Source organism: Nyctereutes procyonoides, unplaced genomic scaffold (genome assembly GCF_905146905.1).
Source record: "Nyctereutes procyonoides isolate TBG_1078 unplaced genomic scaffold, NYPRO_anot_genome, whole genome shotgun sequence".
Taxonomy (NCBI): domain Eukaryota; kingdom Metazoa; phylum Chordata; class Mammalia; order Carnivora; family Canidae; genus Nyctereutes; species Nyctereutes procyonoides.
In genome coordinates, this window is record NW_026575124.1 from 2,582,253 (window position 1) to 2,608,518 (window position 26,266).

The 26,266-nt window shown below is 42.8% G+C and overlaps 1 protein-coding gene across 2 annotated transcripts in view; it reads left to right on the forward strand.

Moving 5' to 3' along the window:
* The window catches only part of SLC4A8 (solute carrier family 4 member 8), a 74,835-nt gene that overhangs the window by 13,847 nt on the left and 34,722 nt on the right, over nt 1–26,266 (forward strand). For both annotated transcript variants that reach the window (XM_055337160.1, XM_055337161.1), the window contains exons 3-12: nt 9,038–9,184; nt 9,699–9,834; nt 11,396–11,556; nt 14,532–14,720; nt 15,605–15,696; nt 16,631–16,788; nt 17,908–17,995; nt 19,485–19,631; nt 20,438–20,538; nt 25,684–25,858. In XM_055337160.1, the coding sequence (XP_055193135.1) occupies nt 9,038–9,184; nt 9,699–9,834; nt 11,396–11,556; nt 14,532–14,720; nt 15,605–15,696; nt 16,631–16,788; nt 17,908–17,995; nt 19,485–19,631; nt 20,438–20,538; nt 25,684–25,858 (1,394 nt within the window). The remainder of the gene's footprint in view (nt 1–9,037; nt 9,185–9,698; nt 9,835–11,395; nt 11,557–14,531; nt 14,721–15,604; nt 15,697–16,630; nt 16,789–17,907; nt 17,996–19,484; nt 19,632–20,437; nt 20,539–25,683; nt 25,859–26,266) is intronic.

Genomic DNA, 26,266 nt, shown 5'->3' on the forward strand with positions numbered 1-26,266 from the left:
TGACAGATGGGGACTACACTTAACTGTGATGAGCGCTGAGTAATGCATAGAATTGTTAAATCATCATGTTGTACGCGTAAAATGAACACAGCACTGTACGTTAGTTATAATTCAATGTAAAAAGTGGAGATATTAATACCTCACTCTTAGGATCTAATACCATGTGAGACAATGCTTTGGGTACTATAAAGTCCGGCATAAATATTAATAAATGATCTATTCCTTGAGAATGTAGAGTACTCAGATCAGTTTGTCAATTCTTGACAACTGCCTACAAATATAAATGTAAATTTATACACAATTTTAAAAGGAAATAAAATACAAATAGTTTTTAAGATCAGATTTGTTATATTCAGTTTGGTTATATTATTCAGTTTACCCCATCTCCGATATTTGCTCTTCCCATTCTAATTATACCCATTTCTGCCTGGTGTTTTCATCTAAACAAGACAAGAGAAAACACACACACCTGTAACGTATTCTTTAGGAATTCGTAGCACAGAGCTGTATTTTAAAAACACCCGGCGAAAGTGGAAGGGAAAGAAGAGTCATTTTTATTGATATGCTCTGTGTAGTTTCCCTTGACCTTCTTTTCCCCTGTCCAACCCTTAGTTCCAGCACATTGGTGCTGTCCTTCTGCTTTCCTTTTTTCCGTAGGGCCTGGTTTCCTGATAAGTGGCGATGCTCAGTTTTATTAGACAAAGGCTCGTGTCCAGTATAGCTTTAATGAGAACCCACATTTGGCTCAAAAGCCTTTGTGAAATCTCTGCAGCATCCCCTGCAATGGCTATGATACAGCAACTTTCTAGTGACTGAGACAGCATGTAAAATGTTCTCGCGGTACTGCTTGTTCTCGTGACGTTTTTTCATCAAAGTTGTATAATCCCCAGAGCAAACTTGTCCTTTGGATGGGGAGAGTGGAAGCTGTAGAGGCTGATTCAGCCTCTGGGTCTGTTACCATGAGAACTTCTGTGGGTGGCTTCTGGAGGTCAGTGGAGTTTGGATAGATCAAGGTCAAGTTTTCCAAGTTATTCTGACCAGATGGAAGAAGAGCCAGTGTGGGTTTTGGCAACTGGGAGAAAGGGTGTGGAGGTGGGAGGCTAACATTTATGGAATGCCCCTTGGGTGTTAGGCATTCGATGAAGCATTTCGAACAAGTTGTCTTTTTCATCTTCGCAGCAGCCCGGGCCGGTAGGTACCATCCCTATTTTACATGTGGAGAAATTGCTCATGGTCACTTAGCCTAATGGCAGGTGAGACTGGGATGGAATTCTGTTCTTTCTGTTCCCCCACACTGCCTGCAAGGGAGGACAGTACTTGGCATTAACCACCCAGCCTCAACATCTTGCTCCGTCACATGAACATTTTTATATGCTATAAACATCATATGAATATTTATCATATTGCCCTACCCGTCCTTCTACTCTGATCATCCTGTTGCCTCTCACTGCACACTGAGGACACTGTTGTTCTCAGTTTAATTGTCTGGGCCTACCAGACCTTTGCCCTCAGCAAGGAGGTAACTAACCACCTATGAACACTCTTGTCTGCTTGGGAGTAGGCCAATGAACATGGGTAAGTTCTCTTGGGTCCTGAGGACTGGGCTCCATCCACAGAGGCCAGCTGAGTAATTGGCAACTGGGGCTTCTTTTCAAGACGGCGTCATCTGTTCTTCATGCACTCACCGTTTTGCTATAAAAGAAAGCTATCTATGATGTCATTTGTAGGGGATAGGAAATGATCCTTCATACATAGAGCTTTTTGAAAACTAGAATCTTATTGATGTTAGCCCTTTTTAAATAAAGCACAGTTGGCACATGGAGGACAAATGGTTCCCGCTTCTCAGGCCTGATGTGGTTCTAGGGCAGCTCCAGGGAGGAGAAGAGGGAGAGCTGGGATTTGCTGTAGGCTTGGTCATGTTGGGGGCTCTACCCTGACTCACTGTGAGGGAGGCCCTAGGACTCAGGTGTACCTAGGGTGGTGTCATTTCTTGAAGGGTTGAAATAAAGTCAGTCCCACTTTGATAGAAGACAGAAGTAGATTGTATTCTGATTCAAAGTGTATGCCATGATATAGGGTTCTGTGACTGTAGATAAATCCCTGGCTCTTCATTCCCCTTTATTCCATACCCTCTGCTCCACATAATGTAACGATCCCCCTTTTCAGAACTACTTCAGAGATTTTGTCTCTGGACATTGTTACAGACTTTTGTAAATGTGGGTCTTTTTGCATAAGTTAATTCCATCAGTAGGAGAAGGTGCATTAAACCATGACATTGCTTCTTTTTATATATGAGAAGCGTCCAAAGCAAGTATTAGAACAGATTTCCCAAGATAAACTCACAAAGAGCAATAGTCCATGATGTACTTCAGTGGACCCTCCCACTCCCAGAAAGACATGGAACGGTTGTTTTAGTTTCAGAAATGGTTTTTTCCATTTTTTTTTTCCTGGCACATCACTATTCCTGAATAAGTATTAGACTTAGGAATCTTAGACTGGGTTTGTTGCCTTCTAATAAGTTTTTAACAGAGGTTAAGAACCTTTTGATCCTATTTTTAAGTCTTGAAAAAAAGGCTTATATCTGCTCTGCATGTTAGATTCCCCCCTCCAGTTATTGACTTTGAGTCATCCTGTAGCCCAGGGGGGTGGAATAATTTTCAGTATGTGCTAATGAGTTCTCCGTGTGTGCTGGGTAAACAGTGTTTATGACATGCACTCTACGTTGGTAGGCCCAGTCTCCATCTGCAAGGTAGGTCACAGCTGTGATTTCTGTCCTGCTCCAGAAGATTCAGCCCCAGTTCACTAATGGTTGCTCTCTATATGCACATACATACTTATTTTTAAAAATACACACTAGCATTACATCTCTCCCATAAGTTTTACTGAATGAATACTTGTATTTACTCACGGCTCCCAAAGCATAGGTTTGACAATGGCTGGAAAGAAAGAATGGGGAATTGGATGCGGATTTGACAGGTAGATGGGGGGGAAGAAGACTGAGTGGGAGAGCAGTTGAATGGCCAGCCAAGTGACCACAGGATTAGTTTAGTGAAGTCACCAGATTGCCAGAATCCAGTGAAATGGTCTAGATTTTATTGATGCCGTATTTGTTTCCGAGTGTCCATTTGTTTGTCATCATTTCTGCAGATTTCACTCAGAATACCCAAGTCCCTGTTTCAGAGTCTTCAGCTTGGAAACCGAGGCCTAATTTTCTGACAGCCACTTGGTCCTTCTTAGCTCTGACCCCTGCTGAGGCTTGTTTTCATTTCTGCCTGTCTCCAGCATTTCAAAAGGCAGGCACTGCCGTTGGTTTGGGAGAACTGATTGGACCAAAAAAAAAAATTGTCGGGGAGAAAAAGAGTCTTCCTTCCCTAAGATTTGTACTTGACCTTACTTCCTGCAGAGCCACCAAAGGCACCTGAAGGATGTCTTCCTAGTTATCCTCAGACTTGCCGAGTGGGAATTTTAGGCATCAAGCAAAACCATACATCATTGGCTCAACAAACATTTACTGGGGGCGCCTGGGTGGCTCAGCTGGTTAAGCATCTGCCTTCTGCTCAGGTCATGATCCTGGGGTCCTGGGATTGAGTTAAGGAGAGAACCTGGACTAGACGTGAGAAGTCATTTGGTCCAACCTCCTTGTTTTACTTTAATAGTGACAGTGAACAAATGAACCAAGAGAGATCTAATAACACAGATTCCAAAACCTAGTCACTACCCCTCAATTTCTATTTAGAATATACTTAAAATTACATAATATTAGCAATATACCAACAGCCCAGTGGAAGTATTTGGAATGTGCTTAAAAAGTATAGGTCCTAGCCTGGCCAATAACCCTCTGGGAGATTTGTTGGGAACAAGAAGCTCAGGGTTGGGATGGCTCTATTGGAGGAGTTAAAGTCACCCCTTGGTGAGGCTTTTCTTCACTTAAGTCTAAGTTCTACCTAGACATACCGGATTTTACAATGCCTAGGTCACTATTTTAGGGACTAGTTGAAGTGGTTCAGTGGGATCTAATTATGTTTTTCACTGCCCATGGGTTCTTCATGATCTGCTCCTGCCTGTCTTTCTGACCTTTGCCTCCTCCTCTTCTTTCCTCTTTTACCTTGCTCTGGTCCTACTGGCCATCCTTTTGCTTTGGAATTCGCACATGCCCACTGTAAGGCCTGTGCACTTGATCTTGCCTTCTCCTGGAATGCTCTTCTCATGGCCTCTCCTCATCATTCAGATATTGCCTCTAACCATCTTAGCTACAATCTCCCTTCTCCATCCTACCCTTTACCCCAGACACTTTACCATTTTTTAGAGAAAGAGAGACCATGCACAAGAGTGGGGCATGGGGGTACAGAGGGAGAGGGAGAAAGAAAGAGAAAATATTTTTTAAAAAAGATTTTATTTATTTATTCATGAGAGATAGAAACAGAGACACAGGCAGAGGGAGAAACGGGCTCCTCTCAGGGAGCCCAACGCAGGATTTGATCCCCGGATCCTGGGATCACACCTTGAGCTAAAGGCAGACGCTCAACCGCTGGAGGCACCCAGGCATTCCGAGAAAGAGAGAATCTTAAGCAGACTCCACACCCAGTGTGGAGCCTGATGCCGTGCTTGAGCTCATGACCCTGAGATCATGACCTGAGCTGAAATCAAGAGTTGGACTCTTAACCGACAGAGCCACCCAGGGGCCCCTACCATGTTTTTATTCATAATAATTATCAGTACTTGAAATAATATGTTGTTGTTTTCACGATGTCTGTCTCCACTAACTAGAATATGTGTATTGAGGATAGGGACCTTGTGCTGTTCACTACTGCATCCCTAGCCCTTGGGACAGGACCTGGCACAGTTAGGTGACTCCAGCCTGGGTTGGTCTCAGTGGTGTACTACAGGGAACTAATTAACATACTAGAGTGGAACATCATTAGTTAACAGATGGTATTTTATTAAGATGGTATTCAATTTAGTCATTTTCACACTTTATAGTTTTCATTGATAATGTCAGAGGTTTGGAATCCCACATCTTAGCAGATGACTTCTTCTGGCTCTGTATTTCTGTTTCGATAAAGTTGCAAGATGACTACATTATGTTCAGAGATCTGCCAGTAGAAACGTCCTGAGATGTGCATGAGTTAATACAGGATGGGATGCGGATAGGAGGTGTGATTCCTCCAGATACTAAATGTTTTGGCCTCCTACCTCTCAACCTTCTAACAAATCTCTGATCAGCTTTCCCTCTAATTCTGTTCCTTTTTTTTTTTTCTTGAAGTAGAGTTAACATATAGTGTTATGTTAATACAATATAATGATTCAGCAGTTCTGTACAGTACTCAGTGCTCATCCTGATAAGTGTACTCTTAATCTCCTTTATCTACTTCACCTATATCACCACCTCCCTTTTGTGAACCACTAGTTTGTTCTCTATTTAAGAGCGCACGTACGTGTGTGTGTGTGTGTGTGTGTGGTTGGTTGGTTGGTCTCTTTCATCTTTGTTCATTTGTTCTGTTTCTTAAATTCCACATAGGAGTAAAACCATATGGTATTTATCTTTCTCTGTCTGATTTGTTTCACTTAGGATTGTACCCTTTAGGTCTATCCGTGTTATTGCAAATGGCAAGATTTCATTCTTTTTTATGGCTGAGGAATATTCCATTGTTTGTGTGCAAATTGATGCAGCCACTGTGAAGAACAGTATGGATGTTCTCCCCAAAATTAAAAATAGAATTACCATATGATCCAGTAATTCCAGTACTGGGTATTTACCCAGAGAAAACGAAAACACTATTCAAAAAGATATATGCATTTTTTTGCATATTTGTTGCAACATTATTTATAATAGTAAAGATGTGGAAGCAACCCAAGTGTCCATCCATAGATGAATGGATAAATAATATGTGGTATATATAATCCTGTTTCTTTTTGTTTTTCTTTATCACTTGGGAGTTTGGAAGGCAGGAGAGGACAAAGAAAAGGAGAGAGAAATAGAGAAAGGAATGAAGGAATGTAGAGCAGCACTCCAAGGCATATTAATTAACTTCACGTGTAAGTAGTGGAGTCCAATTTGGGACCTTGAGAAGCTTGCAGATGATGAATAGTTGGAGGTATTAATTCTAGTTCAAGGTGTAAAATAAGTGCATAAGAGAATGCTAGCCAAGGGCTCTGGGGTTTTAGAGGTAGGAGGTTGCACATCTGATTGGGGAGATCAGATGTAATATCAAGAAGGAAGGTGTGTTTGCTGTGAATCTTGTGGGAGCGAGCCAAGTCCGTGTCTAGAGGGCACTGGCACATTTGTGGAATAGTGGGTTGGTTCAGAGAGAGGAAAGAATGGGAGAGGATGGCGGGTGGAGCAGCCAAGGCTGTGGGGAGGAGATAGAGTTGCTGGGGTAGATGCAGAAGGTGTACGTCTCTACATTTCCCCCTGCCCCCAAAATGTTTAAGCGCTGTGAGCCTGTGTGGGATTTCCACCTCCCAGTCTCGCTTGAGCTGATTGCTCAGTTCTTCTGGAGGCCCTTCCCTTTATTTTCTTATTAAATGTACAATTTTTTCTAGTGAAGAAAAGACTAGAAAGGAGATTGGGGTCTGAGCATCCTGGAGCATGAAGGGTCCTGACTGCACAGAAGTGAGCTGTGATCAGAGCAGTGCTTCAGGAGGATTCGTTTGTAGGATTGAATTGGTGTGGAAGGCAGGAAAGAGGCTCCTACTGTTGTCAAGGTGGGAGGAGAGAAATCCTTGACATCCTTAATCTGTAGGATATAGCACTAAGGAGCATGGGGAGAGGTGGAAATCTAACGTAACTCTGAGGTTTCAGGCCTGGGAAGTTGAGAGAATGGTGAAGCCATGAACAGAAACATGGAAGAAATGGGTATGAGCTTGATTTGAGATAGAGGATGATGGGTTTGCTTTGGGATATATTGAATCACTGTAGATAAAGATCTGGGGGTCATTTGTAGAAGAAAACTTTCAAATCATGAGAGTAGATACCAATAAAATAAAAGAGAGAGAAGGGCCCAGGACTGAAATCCAGGGAACTTTCCTTTGGTGGATTGTGGAAGGGATGGAGAAGCATAGTCAGTCAAAGGAGTGCAGATGAACTAAGGAGGCATGGGTATGGGAGCTAAGGGACCCTGGACCACCAATGGGAGGACGTAGTCAAAGAGTCAAGGGACTTGGATACTGCCTGGTACGTGGTGGGCTCTCAGGAAAGGCTTTTGAGTTGACCTGAGAGAGACATAAGATGATAGAGATTTGGTGATTAAGTGGTCCCTAATGAGAGCACTTTTAATGGAGAGCGGCTGCATGCAGAGGGTAGGCAACAAGGAGATGGTGAGGAATAGAGAAGCTAGGTGGGTAGATTGTTCTTGAAAGTGGTTTGACGGAGAAGGGAAAAGGACAGGTATAAGCTTAGAGAGTAGCACTAGATTGAGAAAGTTTCTTTTTAAGAGAGACTTGGGGCACCTAGCTGGCTTAGTTGGTAGAACATGCAACTCTTGATCTCAGGGTCATGAGTTTGAGCCTCACGTTGGGCATAGAGCTTACTAAAAAAAAAAAAAAAAAAAAAAAAAAAAAAAAAAAAAAAAAAAAAGGTAAGAGAGAGTTGTGATCAGGAGAAAACTGTGGAAGGGATGGATCAAAAGGAGAGACTGAGGATAGCTGATGGAATAGGACCCCAGAGGTGTGGGAGGCCATACTCGTTAGCCTGGCAAAGAGTAGAAGCTGGGGGAGGAAAGCAAGCCAGGCTGAGCGGGAGGGAGGTCACGTGAGACTGCCTTAGTCTTCTAAGTAAAATATGAAGCCAGGTCACCTACTCTGAGGGAGGAAGTGTGGATCAGGGTTGGGGGTTTGAGGACAGCAGCTGAAGACTGGAATACTTCTGTGGTGGCAGAAACGGGGAGTCAGCCTGAGATCTAGGGTGCTAGCAGCAGTAACTGGGCAGCAATGGGGGAAGACTAAAGCTCAGTTGTTCGGGGTGGTAGCATTCTGGAAGCTACTGGTTCAGGGCTTCAGGCTGGCAGCAAGGCAAGGGAAGCCAGGTGGAAGTGAGAGAGAATCCTGGCAGTCATGAGCAGAACAAAATAAGGCTTATAGAAGGAACAAATGAGTGAAAAAGGAGGAATTGAACAGCAACACTCTTGGATCACTTATTTTCCCACATTCTTCTCTTTTTGTACAACACTTACTATCTCTCCCTGTAACCCCAGACTCATGCTTCTTATGATTTGTGACACTAGTCTCTCACTACTATTCTAGATTGTGCATTCTACAGGGCAGAAAGAAGGGTAGTAGAAACTGTTCCTAGAAAGTAGTGGCTGCTAAAAGTTATTCAAGACATTGGTTAAGCATTTTGTATACATCATCTTATGTGCTGCTCATGAAAACCCTCTGAGTTTAAATACTAAGCTTTTAGTATTATTTTTAAAGACTGAGAGAGATTAGCTAACTTACTTAAGGTCACATGGTTAGCGAATGATGAAGTCAAGTTTCAGACCCAGGCAGGTTGACTTGAGTATTTAGTCAGTTCTCCAAACTGCCTCCCTGCCTTGACTTGCTACAGTTGGCACAGTGAATGTATTACTTTTTTCCAATTGCTCAAATTGCCATAACAGCAACTAGAATCCTTGTTGGCTTTTAGGGCTTGCAAATCAAGTTCACACACATTATTTCCTTTGATTTTAACACTCCTGTGAGGTTTGCAGCCACATGCAGGGTGAAGGAGGGCGTCAGCTCCAAGATCTCCATGTCTTTGGTCCTGAAGTCTTTGAAGTTTTGCCATTGCAGAGTTGTGACCCAGCCAGAGAACTATGATTTTTTTCTCTCTTAAATATGCTTACTTCCTTTTAGAAAGGCATTCTCTGGGGTGCCTGGCTGGCTCAGTTGGGAGAGTATAAGACTCAATCTCAGGATCATGAGTTAGGTCCCACATTGGGTATAGAGATTACTAAAAATAAATAAATAAAGGCTTAAAATAAAATAAAATAAATAAAATAAAATAAAATAAAATAAAAAATAAAGGCATTTACTGCACAGACCTTCTGCTTTGTTCCAGGTCATAGAACTTTGTATGTGGGGGTTCGGATGCCACTGGGCCGGCAGAGCCATCGCCATCACCGAACCCATGGCCAAAAGCACCGCAGACGAGGGCGAGGCAAAGGAGCCAGCCAAGGAGAGGAAGGCCCGGAGGCCCTGGCCCATGGTAACATTCTCAGGAGGAAGGGGGGGGGGGTCCATGGCTGGGACCTTGGTGAGGCTGAGGGAACGTGTGGTGGACATCAAGTAGGTGGTCTTGATTCTCTAGCCCTTTTGCAGAGTTTTTGGAGCTTGCTTCCCAGAAGAAGAAATGCCTCCAAGAATCAAATATCTTCCTGAAAAACTCATAGTTCAGGCCTCCCAAATCGATTACCATAGAGGTGAATGAAGTCATTTGCCAGAAAAGTAAACATTCTTTTTGATCAACTTAATCAGATATCCAGTTGTGGATTTTCCTCAAGTGGTCTTAATTCATCATTTTTTCCTTCCATTAACTGCTTCCATAGAATAGTGTTTTGGTGGGGGGTGGGTAAGAATAAATAAATCTTTTTGATTTACATTTAGGATGGTTTTTTGTTCCTGAAGTTATAAGGCCTCCAGGTGTGCTAAGTATAGCAGAATGCTATTTCTGTTCTAAGTTGAGGCTAGGAGCAGACCTTTCTCTGTGGTTGATTTTCTAGATACACCATCTCAGCGTGTTCAGTTCATTCTTGGCACTGAGGAAGATGAAGAGCATGTGCCACATGAGCTGTTCACAGAGCTGGATGAGATCTGTATGAAAGAGGGAGAAGATGCTGAGTGGAAGGAGACAGCTAGGTAAGGCCCTAAAATATCCTGATTCACGATTTGCTTGGGTAGGCAAACGTATACCTTTTAGCAAGTGACAGGTCTGCTTGCCTTTTATTTCTTCGTGGGAGAAGTGATGGCTGACATAGGGACTGATGCTCCAGAATCTTCTATGGGAAGTCTTGATTTTGGCCTCTTTGTGATGTCTCTGGTGATACCAATACCAATTGACCTTGAGCCTGGGATTGGTGACAGAAACACAGAACCTTTAGGGAGTCTTGTCATTTATTTAGGGCCCAGAATTGTTCATGGGCTATCTTGATATTATAGGTCTGATTTTTTAAAAAATTTTTAAAATTATTTTTATTGGAGCTCAATTTGCCAACATATAGCATAACACCCAGTGCTCATCCCGCCAAGTGCGCCCTTCAGTGCCTGTCACCCAGTCACATCAACCCCCCCACCCACTTCCCCTTCCACTACCTATTGTTCATTTCCCAGAGTTAGGTGTCTCTCATGTCTTGTCACCCTCACTGATATTTTCACTCATTTTCTGTCCTTTCCCTTTATTCCCTTTCACTATTTTTTATATTCCCCAATCTAATTTAGAAGATGCCTGATGGGCCACCTTGGTTTGGACCTACCCCAGCAAACATAGCATAGGTGAAGACTTTTCTGCAGGTGAATGATAGTGTTTTAATTCATTTGGATTTTGAGTCACTAGAAGTTTCATAATTTTTGAGACGTCTTATGGGGATAGCCCAACCTCATGGAGACCTGTGGGAATTTATAGCTGGCCTGACAGCAGGCTTCCTGGGGTAGCTGTAGAGTGAGCCTCTACAGCTCATGCTTTGCCTGAGGTTCAAACCCCAGAAGAGCCCTCGGATTCACCAGGGCCATGTCTAGGCTCCTCTCATAATTGATCAGTGAGCCCCATGAGTGATATAAAGTCAGCATGCCTGAGCTTCAGGGAAGAAGGCAAGGTGGGTAACTAGCAGAGTGTGGCTCCAGCTCTCACTGGAACAGCTCTTCCTGGATCCTTGCTATATCCTCCACGGGTGGAGAGGATTAAGCAAGCCAATCACCCTGATACCAAGTGAAAAGGCAATTAATTAGTCTTGTTATTCTGTCTTTGCCAACTTGTAAAGGTCACACAGAGGCTTTTTCAAAAAGAAAAATATTATCATTTTATTAATCTATCCAAACAATATAGATTAGATCTATCTTTTTAATTGCACAAGTAATATATGCTCATTATATGAAATTAGAAAACAAAGATAAGCAAAAGGAAGATGAAAATTATGTATAAATCTACTACCTCAAGGATAATGAGGAATATAGCATTTGGCACTTTATACATGTGTGTTTGCATTTTTAAAATTTCTTTAAATAGAAATGGGATCAAATTGTACTCAAGTTTGGGCTGTTTTATAACCTTTTTTCACCTATCAATGTACCCTGAATATACAGATTAAATTATAATGTTTGATATAATTATTCAGGTATCTTCATTGTGGCTTACATTAAAAATTCTCTTGTGAAAACTCCTCATTATCAGTCTTTGGCATCCAGTTGTTATTAATGCTTTCAGGTGGCTGAAATTTGAAGAAGATGTTGAGGATGGGGGTGAACGCTGGAGCAAGCCTTATGTGGCAACCCTTTCACTGCATAGTCTCTTTGAGCTAAGGAGCTGCCTTATTAATGGAACAGTCCTTCTGGATATGCGTGCAAATAGCATAGAAGAAATTTCAGGTAAGATTAGGTGAGGGAGAACAGAGGAGTGTCTGTGTAAATTAAGAAGAGTATGGAGAAAGGAATAAAGTAGCTGTGTGTCCTCAGGTCAGTCATTGAACCTTCTCGACCTCAATGTCTTCAGCTGGAGGGATTTTTTTTTTTTTAGATTTATTTATTTATTAATGAGAGACAGAGAGAGGCAGAGACATAGGCAGAGGGAGAAGCAGGCTCCCTGTGGGGAGCCCAATGTAGGACTCAATCCCAGAATCCCAGGATCATGACCTGAGCCAAAGGGTCAACCACTGAAGCACACAGGCACCCCTGAAGGGATAGGTTTTAAACTAAGAAACTACCATTTCACAGCCTTATTATGTGAAATAGAGTTTCACTCTTCCATTTGCCTGTTCATTTAGCACACATTTAGTCTGTATCTATTTATGCTTGATAATGTGCTAATAAGCACAGAGAATAAAGATAAGATACAGTTCCTACCCTCAAGAAACTTACCTTCTAGCGGGGAAAATAGTCATGGGACAATTCAAATAAGTGCAACCACAGAGATATGTCTTGGTCGTACTTAGAGAAAGGGACAACTGGGAATTGTGCAGAGAAAAAGGTGTTAAAGGTTTTTTTAGACATGGTAGGTGTTATGGTTAGGCCTTTGATTCATTTTGAGTAAAATTTTATATACGGTGTAGTGTAGGAGTCCAACTTCGTTCTTTTGTAATTGGGTAGCCAGTTGTCCTAAGACCATCTTATTGAAGACTATTCCTTCTACCACTGAGTGGTACTGGTGCCCTTGTCAAAAATGAAATGACCAAACATCTAACCGGCTCAGGTCATGATCTTGGGGTCCTGGGATCAAACCCAACATTGAGCTCTGTACTCAGCAGGGAGTCTGTCTTTCTCCCTCTCCCTCTGCCACTTCCTCCCCTGCTTGTGCTGTCTCTATCAAATAAATAAATAAAATCTTAAAAAAAAAAAAGAATTGACCATAAAAAGATGGCACCTAGGGAAGACATGTAAGAAATTGAGCCAAAGTCCCCTGATGTCTTCAGTAGGATGTGCAGGGTGATATCTGATGGGGTTTCCTGATGTGGTTGAGTGTTGTTACTGCATTTTGGGAATGGCGTTTGAGAAGCACGTGGGTGCACGTGAGGATTTTTCCCTTAGGTTGGCTCTGTTTGGCTTGGCAGGTTAAATAAAGATTTCTTCACAAACTTTTCTTCAAGTATCCAAGTATTTCTGTCTCTCTGGGATCACTTGGGAAAGCAGGGGAGGGGTCAGCTCTGATGAGATCCTAGGTCACCTCTGAAGGTTCTAGGGTAAAGTTATTCCAGCTTCTGGTGGCTCTAGGTGTTCCTTCTCATGAATGCGTAACCCAATCTGCGTCTGTCTTCAGGTGGACTTTTCATTTGTGTTTCTCTTGAGAAGATATTTGTCAGTATCATCCAAGATGATCTTATCTTGAGATCCTTAACTTTATTACGTATGCAAAGACCCTCTTAACAAATAAGATCAGTCGCAGGTTCTGGGGGGTTAGTATACATAGATGTATCTTTTGGAGGGGGCACCATTCAACCTATTACAAAGGCTAAGAGAAGAGAGAGTTTCAATCATCAGTGTTAGGTGCTGCAGAAAGGTCAGGTAAATATCCATCAGATTTAGCAACTGGAAAGTTATTGATGATTTTATCAAAAGCAGTTTCATTGAGGTAGCAAATTGCAGGGGACTAAGAAATTTTTCTTTTGAGAACTTTAAGTGACAAGAGAAAGAGGTAATAAAGGGGGACCTGGGATGGACATTCTTTTTCTTCTTTTTAAATTTTCTTTTGAGATGTAGGATCCTGAAGCATATTTACAATATGAGAGTAATGAACCAATCAATATGAAGGTTAAAGATAGAGAAACCATGGATCTTCAGCTTGAATATTCAAAATAGATTTTCTTTATTTGTTGCTTCTAGTTCTTGGGTAGTCATGGATGGAGTTGGGGTTGAGAATAGGTTAAAGATTTTGGGAGGCTTGGGGATATGTGTGTAGGATTGAAGTATAATTGCTATATAGTTCCTGATATATTTGTGTTAGTGATAAGGAAGGTCAACAGGATGAAGTATCACCTGTGAATCAGCACCTCGTATTAATTTTGTATTAATTTTCCATAACAAGCTTTGAGGATAGTTGATAATATTAGCTCTACACTATAGATGGGGAAACTGAGGTATGGAAAGCTTATGTGACTTTCCCAAGATCACACAGAAAGTGGTATAAGTGGGATAGAATGAGGGCCTTTACACCTAGGACTCCTACTCAGTAGCAGGTATTGGGATATTTTTTCCCCTTCTATTGCTCTGGGCTTGATAAATTAAAGGTTGGTGCTTGGTGGCAATCGCTTGGGGTGCTTATTAACTTAATCATACATGTAGGTTCCACCTTCAAATTGTCATTTGGAGTGTTCTACAGTTACTGTTCCTCTTGACAAACAAAGCAATGTTGAAATCTCGGAGGAAGGGAATATAGAGGAACTTTGGCAGATAACAGAACAAAGTGGGTATTAATGTGGGCTTTTGAGTCAGACAGTCTAGAATTTGAACCCCAGCTCTGCAACTTATTAAATGTGAGATCTTGGGGAATTTTGTAATGTTTGGGCCTGTTTCCTGATCTGTACAGATTGTTACAATATCACCTACTTCTCAGAGTTTTTATTAGGATGAGATTGGATGATCTATGCAAAGTTCATAGTACAGTTCTAGCACATGGTAAGTGCTTGATAGTTTATAATAATAATGATTTATTACATGAACCAAGTATAACTTGTCACAGTTGCTGTCATCAAATAACTCTTTATGGACACTAAAGCATAAGCTTACCTCAATGACCCTGGTAGGACTCCTTCCCCTTCTCCTTGCCTCTCATCCCTCACCCCACCAGATGCTGGCCTCTTTGGGTTCATTGACTGTCAGTTTGAGTGTTCCTGTTTGCACCTGCTTTCCAGACCTGATACTGGACCAGCAAGAACTGTTCAGTGACCTGAATGACAGCATGAGGGTTAAAGTACGAGAAGCCCTGCTCAAAAAGCATCACCATCAGAATGAAAAAAAGAGGAATAACCTCATTCCCATTGTTCGCTCCTTTGCTGAGGTTGGCAAGAAGCAGTCTGATCCACACTCAATGGATAAAAATGGTAAGATTATTACCATTAATAATCTTATTAATCAGGCATTTAGGAACTAGTTGGAGATGCTAAGTTACTAGAGGGTACAGGCTATACTTGTCTAATATGCTTCCGTACTCACTTCCAGGAGCAAGTTGGAGGGCTGGGACTGATGAGCGTCTATCTGTTGTGGCACTAGAGATGCATGCCTCAGATCTCCGGCAGATCTTAGATTAGAAACACAAAATACACTAGTGTCGGTTCTTAAGTCAGACTCTTATGCTTCAGATTCAGGCTTCACTACTTGCAAAGTATGTGACCTTGGGCAACCTCCTAAATCTCTTTAAGTCTCACTCTCCCTTCTGTAAAATAAGGATAATAATAGCATCTACCCCATAAGTTTATTGTGAGGCTTCAATATGGTAATCCATGTAAATCCCTTCACCAGGTCCGTGATGGATTACAAACACTCTGTGAATTTCAGTTGCTGATTGGTTTCCTGTTCTGTGGCCAGGGAGGGCCCAATCTATTTGTCTCCCTGTCCCCACATTCACTGAATCACAATGTGCAGGGGATATGCCTGGGAATCTACATATTTGAAAAGCTTTCCAAAGGAGTCTCTGATGTGCACTCCTGGTTGAGAATTACTACCTTAATAGAGGAAGTAAAGAGAATCACAAATATGTTCAGGAAGAAGGTGCAGAAGGAGTGAGACTTCTCTCCTCCCTTTACCACTAACTGGTGGGTGAGGAGATACGTATGTGTGGGTCTTAGCTTCATAGTCATCTGAACGTCTTCTGTGTACCTCTTCTGTGGGCCTCTCAGGAGACACGGCCATAGCCAACCAGTGATGGATGGGGTGTGGCAAAAGGATGAAAAGGGCAGAGACTCAGGCAATTGTTTTCTCCGAATAGGTCAAACTGTATCTCCTCAGTCTGTTCCTACTACAAGTCTTGAAGTAAAAAATGGAGTGAATTATGAACACAGTCCCGTGGATTTAAGCAAGGTGAGCAGAGACATAGGAACTTAGCTTATAGGCCTGAGCGCATCTGTAGTGGGACTGGGAGCCCAATTGCTAGAAGCCGGGTAAGCTTTGGCATTTCAGCAGCCTTTGTCTAAGCTCAGAACCCCTTCTGCAGGAAAGGAGGCTCCCACTCAGGTCTCCTCCCTTTCACCCCAGCCTGGATGGGGCCAACTCCATTTGTTCCACCAGATGCGACGTGCTGGAACTGGGAGTAGCCCCTGGTGATCCTCACTGACACAGACCTCCTGATTTTTCCAGAATTTTTTGGGGTACTTGCTCTTCAGCAGCTCCTTCTTACCTCCAAGGGTTTTGCTGAAACAGTATTTTTGCTCTTATCTCCTAAAACTACTTGGTGGTCTGTGACTTGGGTATCCAAGGCCTTGTGCAGTGGCTGTGCCTCACTGTAGCTGCTGGTTTAAGCCTCAGTCTCCCCGCCTCCAGCCTTTCACTGCCCTGGCCCATCCTTGACACTATCTAAAACACAGATGGTGTCATGTCACTTCTCTGCTTGCAAGACTCCCTGTTTTATTTAGAAAAGCCAAAACCTCTGACAAACCATTCAAGTGTTTTAAAATGGAAAAAAATTTGACCTAGAGCTTCAAAAACCATCTTTGGGAGAGTTTGATGTAATGGGATTCAAATCAGAACACCTGGATTTAAGTTCTCTCTCCCAAAAGCTCTATTGGGCAAGTCAACTTCGCCTCTCTGGGTCTCAGCTGCTTCATTTTTTAAAATAAAAAATGAGTCTAGTAAGACCTGTTTTATCCACTCTATAGAGTCATTGTAAGGGTTAAATGAAATAGTATGAGAAAACATTTGTTAAATCATAAACATGACAGTTGAATGTAAGGTATGAGAGGGTGATTGATGTTTGAGGTTGCTCCCAAGTTGTCAGAGGGTTCTTTTGGACTTTCAGGTGGATCTTCATTTCATGAAAAAAATTCCCACTGGGGCAGAGGCCTCAAATGTCCTGGTTGGAGAGGTGGATAGTTTGGACCGCCCCATTGTTGCCTTTGTGAGGCTGTCTCCAGCTGTTCTTCTCTCTGGCCTCACAGAAGTGCCCATCCCAACAAGGTAAAGACAAGGACAGCAAAACGCAAGGCATTTTAGTCTAAATGTACAGATTTGTGGGAGCTCTGATGGAAGAAACCAGTGAATGCCAAAATTTAGGATTAATTGGGGAACGCTGTTTAAAATTCAGCTGTGATCTTACTGGGGTTATATTTGATTAATCTCCATGCAGAAGGATTCTAAGACTTTTAAGGCTATGACTATAGAGTACCTACAGCCCTGGGAATGGAGAACTGAAGAGCATCCAAGGGCATAGCACGGGCTAATCACTTGTTATGATGGGAAGCCTGAGTCTTACTCTCCCAGTTCTACAGAGCCGTGTCCCAGGGAAATGTCTCTGAGCAAAGGTATTGATGTCTCTTTCCCCGGTTCTGGCAGGATGTGTATGGTTTGCAAATATGTCCACATTTGTTCAAAAGGCTATTCAGGCACTCTGGAGATGGTGACTCAGGTGATTCAGAGCCCCATTAATTACAGAGTATTCAGATGTCCAGAATACAATTTAGACTCCTCTATAGGACTTGATCATTTCTACTTCCTTATCCCTCCCCTCTCCCCATCATTTTCTTATTAGAGCAATGAATGAGATGCAGAAAGCTTTGAATTTGCACTACAATGGCATGTTTTGAAAAACACATTTTTTTTTCTATAGCAAGGAATGTGTCTATGGAAACCCTAAGAATTTTATAACCATATTATTAAATGGAGTCATACAAAAAGCTTCCAGTGCTCATAGTGGAGTTCTTAGGTCAAGGCAACTTCTTTTGCTCCATCATTAGCCTGTCTCCTTTTATTGAAGTCTTTTTTTTTTTTAAGATTTTATTTATTTATTCATGAGAGACGCACAGAGAAAGAGGCAGAGACACAGACAGAGGGAGAAGCAGGCTCCATGCAGGGAGCCTGATGTAGGACTCGATCCCGGGATTCCAGGATCATGCCCTGAGCCAAAGGCAGGCGCTCCACTGCTGAGCCACCCAGGCGTCCCTCCTCTTATTGAAGTTACAACGGTGATTTCTCTTTGATGGGAAAGAGAAATGTTTTGTTATTTGGAGAGGAATAAGATGCTACTTCTTTATGTTTACTTACATAATTTATAATTTCATTCTCTATATGTGTTGCCAGATTTTTGTTTATCCTATTGGGTCCAGTAGGGAAAGGTCAGCAATATCATGAGATTGGCAGATCCATGGCTACCATCATGACAGATGAGGTATGTGTCACTTTGGCTTTTCATTCATGCTGCAGATATTTATTGAGTATTTACTCTGTTCCAGGCCCTGTGTTATTTGTTGGAGATAAAATAATTTCCATTCTGAGTAATTATCTTTTGGGAAGCAGTTCGGGTCACTTCTCCGAATGCCTTTTGTTGGGAGGACCAAACCTTCTGGGGGTATTTCTTCCTATGTCATCTCTCCCTTTTGGAGTAATCAAGGATGCAGAGGAATCCTTTTCTGGGAAAATTATTATTGCCAATTGGGATACCTAGAGAGAAAGATACTAAGGCTGATGACTTTCTAGAGAGGATGGTTAATTACATGCATAAAAGCTATTTACATAAATAAACTTCTCTCTTATTCCATGTAAACAGGACCAGTTTGTGTAAGAGTTAGGAGTAGGAGCTTGGACACTGTAATGTGAGTGTCCCAAGGCAACCGGACATTTTGGCTACGATGGTGCTAAATCCCCACTACATACCCTCGTGAGGCCTGCACTGCTCATGTAAACTGTAATGTAGAGGTTTTTTTTTTTTTAATTTATTTATGATAGTCACACAGAGAGAGAGAGAGAGAGAGAGGCAGAGACACAGGCAGAGGGAGAAGCAGGCTCCATGCACCAGGAGCCTGACGTGGGACTCGATCCCGGGTCTCCAGGATCGCACCCTGGGCCAAAGGCAGGTGCCAAACTGTTGCGCCACCCAGGGATCCCCTGTAATGTAGAGTTTTTAAGGCATGTGTTGTAGTAGGTACAGGGAGATGGGGGTTGTGTTTTATCATCTCTCTTTGACTGGGAAGCTTATTTTAGAGGATGACCTTTGTTGGTTTTTCCAACCATTGTGATCAGGAAATTTTCCCATGCATTTTGCTTTTTGTTCCATGACAATGACACAATGTTAGAATCTTAGCTCTTCTTTTTTAAAATTAAAAAATTTTTAACTTTATTAATTTATTTATTCGTGAGAGACACAGAGAGAGGCAGAGGGAGAAGCAGACTCCCCTTGGAGAGCCCGATGAAGGACTCAAAGGCAGATGCTCAACCACTGAGCCACCCAGATATCCCGAGTGTTAGCTCTTCTTATACTCACATACATATATCTAGTTCTTTTTTTTTTTTAAGATTTTATTTATTTATTCATGAGAGACAGAGAGAGAGGCAGAGACACAGGCAGAGGGAGAAGCAGGATCTGTGCAGGGAGCCCGATGTGGGATTCGATCCCGGGACTTCAGGATCACGCCCTGGGCTGAAGGCAGGAGCTAAACCTCTGAGCCACCCAGGGATCCCCATATATCTAGTTCTCTTTGTCCCATCTCATCTTCAGGTTCATTTTTAAATTCTTTTATCTTTGCATTTTTAAATTTTTAAAAAAATTTTCAGATCTCCATGACAGAGATAAAAATCATGAGGTTTATCTGTCCTTCACCGTATTCTTTGGTGATTGTCTTAAGTGAAGTTATTTTCTGAGGGTTTTTTCTTCTCTGTAGATTTTTCATGATGTGGCATATAAGGCGAAAGAGCGAGATGATCTTCTGGCGGGGATTGATGAGTTCCTAGATCAGGTCACAGTGCTCCCTCCGGGGGAGTGGGACCCCTCCATTAGAATTGAGCCACCCAAGAACGTCCCTTCCCAGGTAATGTATACACATTAGCCAATGGTAGCATAGTGCTGCTTCTTGAGTACCCATCATGGACAAAGCAAAGACCATGTGGGTATATACTAAGTAAATCAAGACACGGCCCTGTTTGGGGCACCTAGAAAAACAGAACAGTTATAAAAAATAACTATACCATTACATATCAGCTCAGGTGTGATGCAACCAATCAGGATTACTCTGGGATAAATTTAAAGTGGTTTTTGAAGATTTGATGTGGAATGGCAGAGAGGGGAGGGAAGGACATTTCTTGGGAGTATATTGCAAATGAAGCCGTGCAATGAAAACAGCAAGTTGCAGAGAGAGAGAGCAAGTAGAGTCCCCATACTTTTGGACAGGCTAAAGGTGGGAAAGGAGCTTTTGTATACCAGCCACCAGGCCTGGTGCTTTACAAGCACTAACTCAGCCTTGCCAGCAACATCCCCAGGCTGGTATTTTTACCCTTAATTTCACAAATAAATAAAACTATCTTCAAAGTTTTAAGGTCAAGTAAGATTACACAGAGGGAGATTTGAAGCAGGAACTTGGGTCATACCTGATGCCATATTTCTGCTTCTGGACAAAGAGTTAGGAGAAGGGGAGAAATTATATGTTGTTGTCATTTTTCAGCAAAGTCAATGAACTGTCCCAGCTCAGTAAATGCTTTTGAAAACTACAGACAAAAACTCCAAAAATTGGGTATTTGGGGGCTGTTTTTGGATTATCTTCTTACCACTCGCTGCTGTTAGCAGGCAGGACGGAATAGATGGCTGGCTTTCCTCATTTTTGTGGTCTTTTGTTAAAAGGAGAAAAGGAAAATGCCTGGAGTTCCAAACGGAAATGTTTGTCACATAGAACCGGCACCACATGGGGGCCACAGCGGGCCAGAGCTTCAGCGCACCGGGCGGTAAGTTTGGGGATGTTTCACGGCTCATACTGCTTACTGGGCTGAAGGTGTGCAAAGGAATGAGTCCTACTCTTTGCTTTCACTCTTCTCTGTAGTATACTGGCTGGGAATGACTTTCCAAATGGAACCACCGACTATAATAGTATCAGATACTGTATTCATTCATTCAAGTTTCTCAAACCACCTACCACTGTCTGTCTCCCCTCCAGTTCTTTCTACACATTGTTCCTTGCTTTGAACAGTTGCCCCCTTCCTCATCTCCCAGCTAACTACTACTCATCCTTTGTCTCAGCTTAGGTGTCACTTCCTTTGGAAAGCCTCCTAAGACTTTATAGATGAGGTTGGGTATTCCTGCTGTGGTGTCACAGCTCTGAGCTCTGCCTTCACTTGTCTGCTGCCCTCCTCCTACCCCCACCCCCATTAAAGCCCTTCTCATTCTTCATTATTATTGCTTGACTTGTCTTCCTGCTAGAACATTTGCTCCATAAGGCGCGGGGTGCCCATTATATTCCTAGCACCCAGCACGGTGCCCTGCACAGAGTAGGCACTTAATCTGATGAGTTTATGAATGAATACTTATAAAATGATCCCTGTTCTGTAGCATCAGTGGACTAAATACAGATAAATATGGAATGATTAAGTTAAGAAGCTCCTCTAGGAGCTCCTCTAGGGTAGGAATATAGGTAGTATTTTAGGTATGTGTGTGTCTCAGAATAGTCAATCTACTCCTCTTTTTTTTTTTTTTAAAGATTTTATTTATTTAAGAGAGAGAGAGAGCTTGTGAGCAGGGGGGAAGGGCAGAGGGAGAAGCAGGCTCCTCGCTGAGCAGGGAGCCCAATGTGGGACTCCATCCCAGGTCCCTGGGATCATGACCTGAGCTGAAGGCAGATGCTTAACTGACTGAGCCACCCAGGCGCCCTCAATCTACTCTTCTAGGCCAAGATTCTACGGACAGATACTTAAGGAGAAGGTTCTCTATAGAAGATTAGATGAGATCTCAGGTTTCTTTTGGTGTCAGATGGGAATAAACCAGTCTCAGGCCTTTTGAGGAGGTCATTTATAATCAATTCCATGTGAGTGTTTGGGAGACCATTAGATTGGATCTCAACAATTATAGATTCTCAGAAATGGTGCCTGACATCACCAAAGAGGATTTCATATAGCCCATTATCGCATGCTTACTCACAGTATCAAAGTACCCTTACTCACAAATTCACATAGGGTTTGAGGAAGTTCTTGTCACGAAGTTCTGGAGTCATAAGGCTGAAAGGAAGGGTTATCTAGGCTCAGAGCCTCAGTCTATTTGGTAGGGGAGATACTTCCTCTTCCTGAGCTCCTAAAATTTTCCTTAGAGCCCTTAGTAGAAGACCTTAAGACACATGGCCTTTCTCCCATTGTAGCCTTGTGGGTCAAGTGACTTAATACCTGGATCAGAGATTATAGTGCTGTGCCTACTCTTGCCCCTTCTCCAATCTCAGAGTATTGAGATCACTCTCAAAGAGTGAATGTAAACTCGCCCATATAGGTGGACATACTAGAACTTTCTGATCTGCCTGGACTGCACAGACTAAAATATGTTAGCTTGGGTTTTTATAGTTCTTCATACCATTAGTTGTGTTTCTTTGAGGTGGAGAAATCTGCTTTTTCTACTATGTTGTGTAGCCTGGGGCAAAACTTGGAGACTCAGAGGATGTTCTACTTGTTGGACGGTGAGATATATGAAGATGTGGGAATTTAGACTCTAAGAAGGGGGGCAAGAGATGAGTGGAAAACAGTACCTTGAGTTCTGTATTGCCTGACCCGCCATGCCAGGGCTCAGACAGCATCTGGGACCTCCCTGATGTTGATGCTGATGTGTTCCCATACATAACAAAGAGGAAAGTCTGACTAGAGTGTTCCTAGGCCACAAGCTTCATTCCAGGGAGGATACTCTAGAGAGGGGTTTTCCAAGGTGTATTTATGTACCTTATTGGGGGTGCCACTTTTGGGAAGGGTTAATGAAATAAAGAATCAAGAGCTGCTGTCTCGATGAACCCCGCCCCCACCCCTCCGCCCACCCCCACTTCAAACAGGTTTCTTCCAAAGCACAGCAGACAAATGGATGGCTGTCCTGTCCCTACAGCCCTCAGAGAAGGGCTCCCTAGCTCAGTGCTCCAGAGCCTAGTGACCCTCTCCATGGGTAAGTCCTGTCTCACATCAAGCTTAAATTCGTATCCCGTGTGCTTCCTATCCCCACAAAACTTGAACATCAAAGGTAGTGTTGGAAGGGAAGAGAAGTCTCAAATGTGGGGAGAAGCATCGGTGCCTGATCTTGTGGTAAATATGCGATTATGGCCGGATTTTTATGCATGAGCAAGGTATAAGCAAGGTGACTGTAAACAGTATTCAGAAATTATTTTATTAATTTATACTTACATGATCGATAAGGGCCTCAGATCTTTTCTACCCCCCCCCCCACCTTTTTTAAGATCTTATTTATTTATGAGAGACAGAGAGAGAGAGAGAGAGAGAGAGAGAGAGAGAGAGAGAGAGAGAGGCAGGGACACAGGCAGAGGGAGAAGCAGGCTCCATGCAGGGAGCCCGACAGGGAACTCGATCCTGGGACTCCAGGATCAGGCCCTGGGCTGAAGTCAGACGCTAAACTGCTGAACCACCCAGGGATCCCCCTTTTCTTTCCCCCTTTTAATCACTGCTAGGCAAACAGATGTCCTTCCTTTCTATTGACTTCTCATGAATCCATTTCACATAAATCTTTTGTCTGTTACTCACAGACACTCTTCCCTGAAGGTGCCTCCTGCATCCAGAGGCTGAGCAGTCATGGCAGCATCTCTGGTTGCCTCGTGGGGTGAGGTTCATTACTGCAGAAGATTATTCTCCCAGAATAACACCCTTCAAAGGAAGGTCATCAATGATTAAGTGATATTCACATGGTATCAAGATTCTTTATTGGGAAAGACCCAGAAACACTTGTATCTCGCCCCAGACTAGTCACAACTGCCTATGAGGTCCTATTTACCTAGAGGGGAAAGCAAAACATAGTGACACTTTATTACAGATTGGAGCCTTGGTTCCAGTTCCCGAGGTGGAATTCTCACACTCTAGGTTAGACCGTATAGATAGCTCCTTACCTAAGCCAGATAGACGAAAAACAAAGCTAGGTTTGCCTCTCTTCCCTAAGCCAAGGCCCAGATTGTGATGTTACTGCTATAAATTGAAGAATGGTGAATCTCAACTATACCCACCCAAACCAGAGGAAAAGAGCAAATGGGTGAGATAGAATAGCATCTGTCCTGTGTCCACCTGTAGCCTCATTGCATCTGGCTGGAGGAGAGGAGGCATTCAAATGGAGAGAGAGAGAGCTGGCTGGGTCTTCTCCCCTGGCATACCCTGTTCCAGGCCTCATGGGTCTCCTCCAGGCTCCCAAGCAGAGATAAAGAACTGGCCAAGACTCCTTTCATGAAGGAGTAGCTTGTTTTTTGTTTTTAGAATTCTATTATAGAAAGTTTCAAACACATAAGAAAGAGGAGAGAATGGTATAATGAACCCCCATGAGCCCATCAATAGTTATTAACACTTTGCCAATCGTGTTTCATCTATTTCTCCCCACTTAATTGTTTTATTTTTATGTTTTCTAGATTATTTTAAACCAAATCACCGGTATCATGTCATTTTACCTGTAACTACTTCAGTATGTATCTGTTTGATGAGGCCATTTTAAAAAACAACTATCACGCCATTAAGAAATCTAACACAATTAACAATAGTTCTTTAAATTGTCTAATGCTCAGCTCGTATTCAACTTTTTGTGATTGTTTTAGCAACAGCTTTTTAGAGTTCATTTGTTTGACATAGGATCCAATCAGGGATTGCCTTTGGTTATTATGATCCCGTTCTATGACAACTCTCCTTCCTCTTTTTCTACACCATTAATTTGTAGAAGAGACCAGGCCATTTGTCCTGTAGAATACTGAGTGGCTCTTTTTTGTGACTCACCTACCAACTTTCACTCTGGTACAGTGACTCCACTCTTAGAAAAAGTGACTCCGTTTGAGAACACTATCCCTCCTTGGTGTGGGATATCTCACTCTTGATCCGTTTCATCCTTGGGAAGTGGAGAGGGGTCCCTGAAGTCCCATCACCAAGTCCCGTTGATTCTACCTCCTGATTAAACCCTTGAGTCCATCCACTTCTCTTCCCAATCCACTGCCTACAGTCTTGTCCGACATTCCATTCCTTACACCCTTGCTGGATGATCCTTCCAGAATGCATGTTTATGTTATTCCTGTTTACAATCCTTCAGTGACTTGACATGCCATTAGGATAAAGATCTAACTCCATAAAACTGTTTACAAGGCCCTTTGTGACTTGCCTTCCCCAGCTTCTCCATCCTTGTCCATTGGCATTGGCTCCTCAGACTCTTCCAGCCGGACCTCCATCAGCCATGTGCTCTCACCTCTAGGTGGTACCCATACTAGCCCCTCTGCCTCATCTGCCTGACTCCTGGTCCTTTCTCCGCTGAAATATCCCTCCCTGTCCTATGCCGCCGTGGCACCTTCACAGCACTGTCTATCCCCTGCACTAGACTGCTAGTCCTGCAGAGAAGGGCTGTGTTGTCTTGCTCACTGCTGCCTCTCCAGTCCCTGGCACAATGCCTGGCACGAAGTATCTGCTACTACTTGTCAACTGCATGAATGAATTATCATGCTAATTTCTCAACAGGAAGGTGGGTAGTTGTTCAGAGTAGGACAGTGCATGTGATGGGGCTTTTTATCTAGACTTACACATACTAAAACTAACAATTTTAATACCTTGAATTGATTTCACACACTTCCTCCTAACAGCTCAGAATTTGAAGCTATTACTTAATTTCACGTTAGTTTTTTGAAACGTCTTATTGAATAGGTAGTATGCATACCCAAATTAATTCTTTTCATGCTTGGGATAATCATTCAAACTCATGCCCTTGATTGCAAATAGATTCTGTGCCTGACCCCGAGAGATCTCTTGTAAGAACTTGGGGTCAAATTGGAGCCAAAGTATGTCTTCAGTATGGAAAACATTTGAAGTGCTTTTCAAATGGGTGCTGTTCACATACTTTCATGGAAGAAGGACCGTGTTAGAGGCCTACCTGCCATGTTTCCACAGGCTGTTTGGAGGCTTGGTGTTGGACATCAAGCGGAAGGCCCCGTGGTACTGGAGCGACTACCGGGATGCACTCAGCTTACAGTGTTTGGCCTCCTTTCTGTTCCTGTACTGTGCCTGCATGTCACCTGTCATCACCTTTGGGGGACTGCTCGGGGAAGCCACTGAGGGACGCATAGTAAGGACTTTTAACCACTTCTGTTGGTCCCAGACAAGAGTTAAAATACTGTGTTGGCGGCCAAGTCCGCTGAGGAGAAAATCCCTTGGGCTAGGACTGAGGAGATTGGATTCTTTCTACTGAGTTACTGTGATCTTCTGACTTCATACCAGGCAGCAACACAGTTTTCCCTTTAGAACAGACTATTCTGCTTGAATATCAATTGCAGTAGCTGAGTTAACCTGGTGCTCAAAGGGTGGAAACTGATATACCGATGTCATTTGAAATGTAGGGTAATGGCTCGTAGTGTGAATGGTATCGTTGAGCTTTCTATGTATATTTCAGTACCAAATTGAGTCCCTGAAGAACAGGACTTAGTTAAGGACTCCTATGTGGTTGGATTTGGGCACCTGAATTATCAAAGCAGTA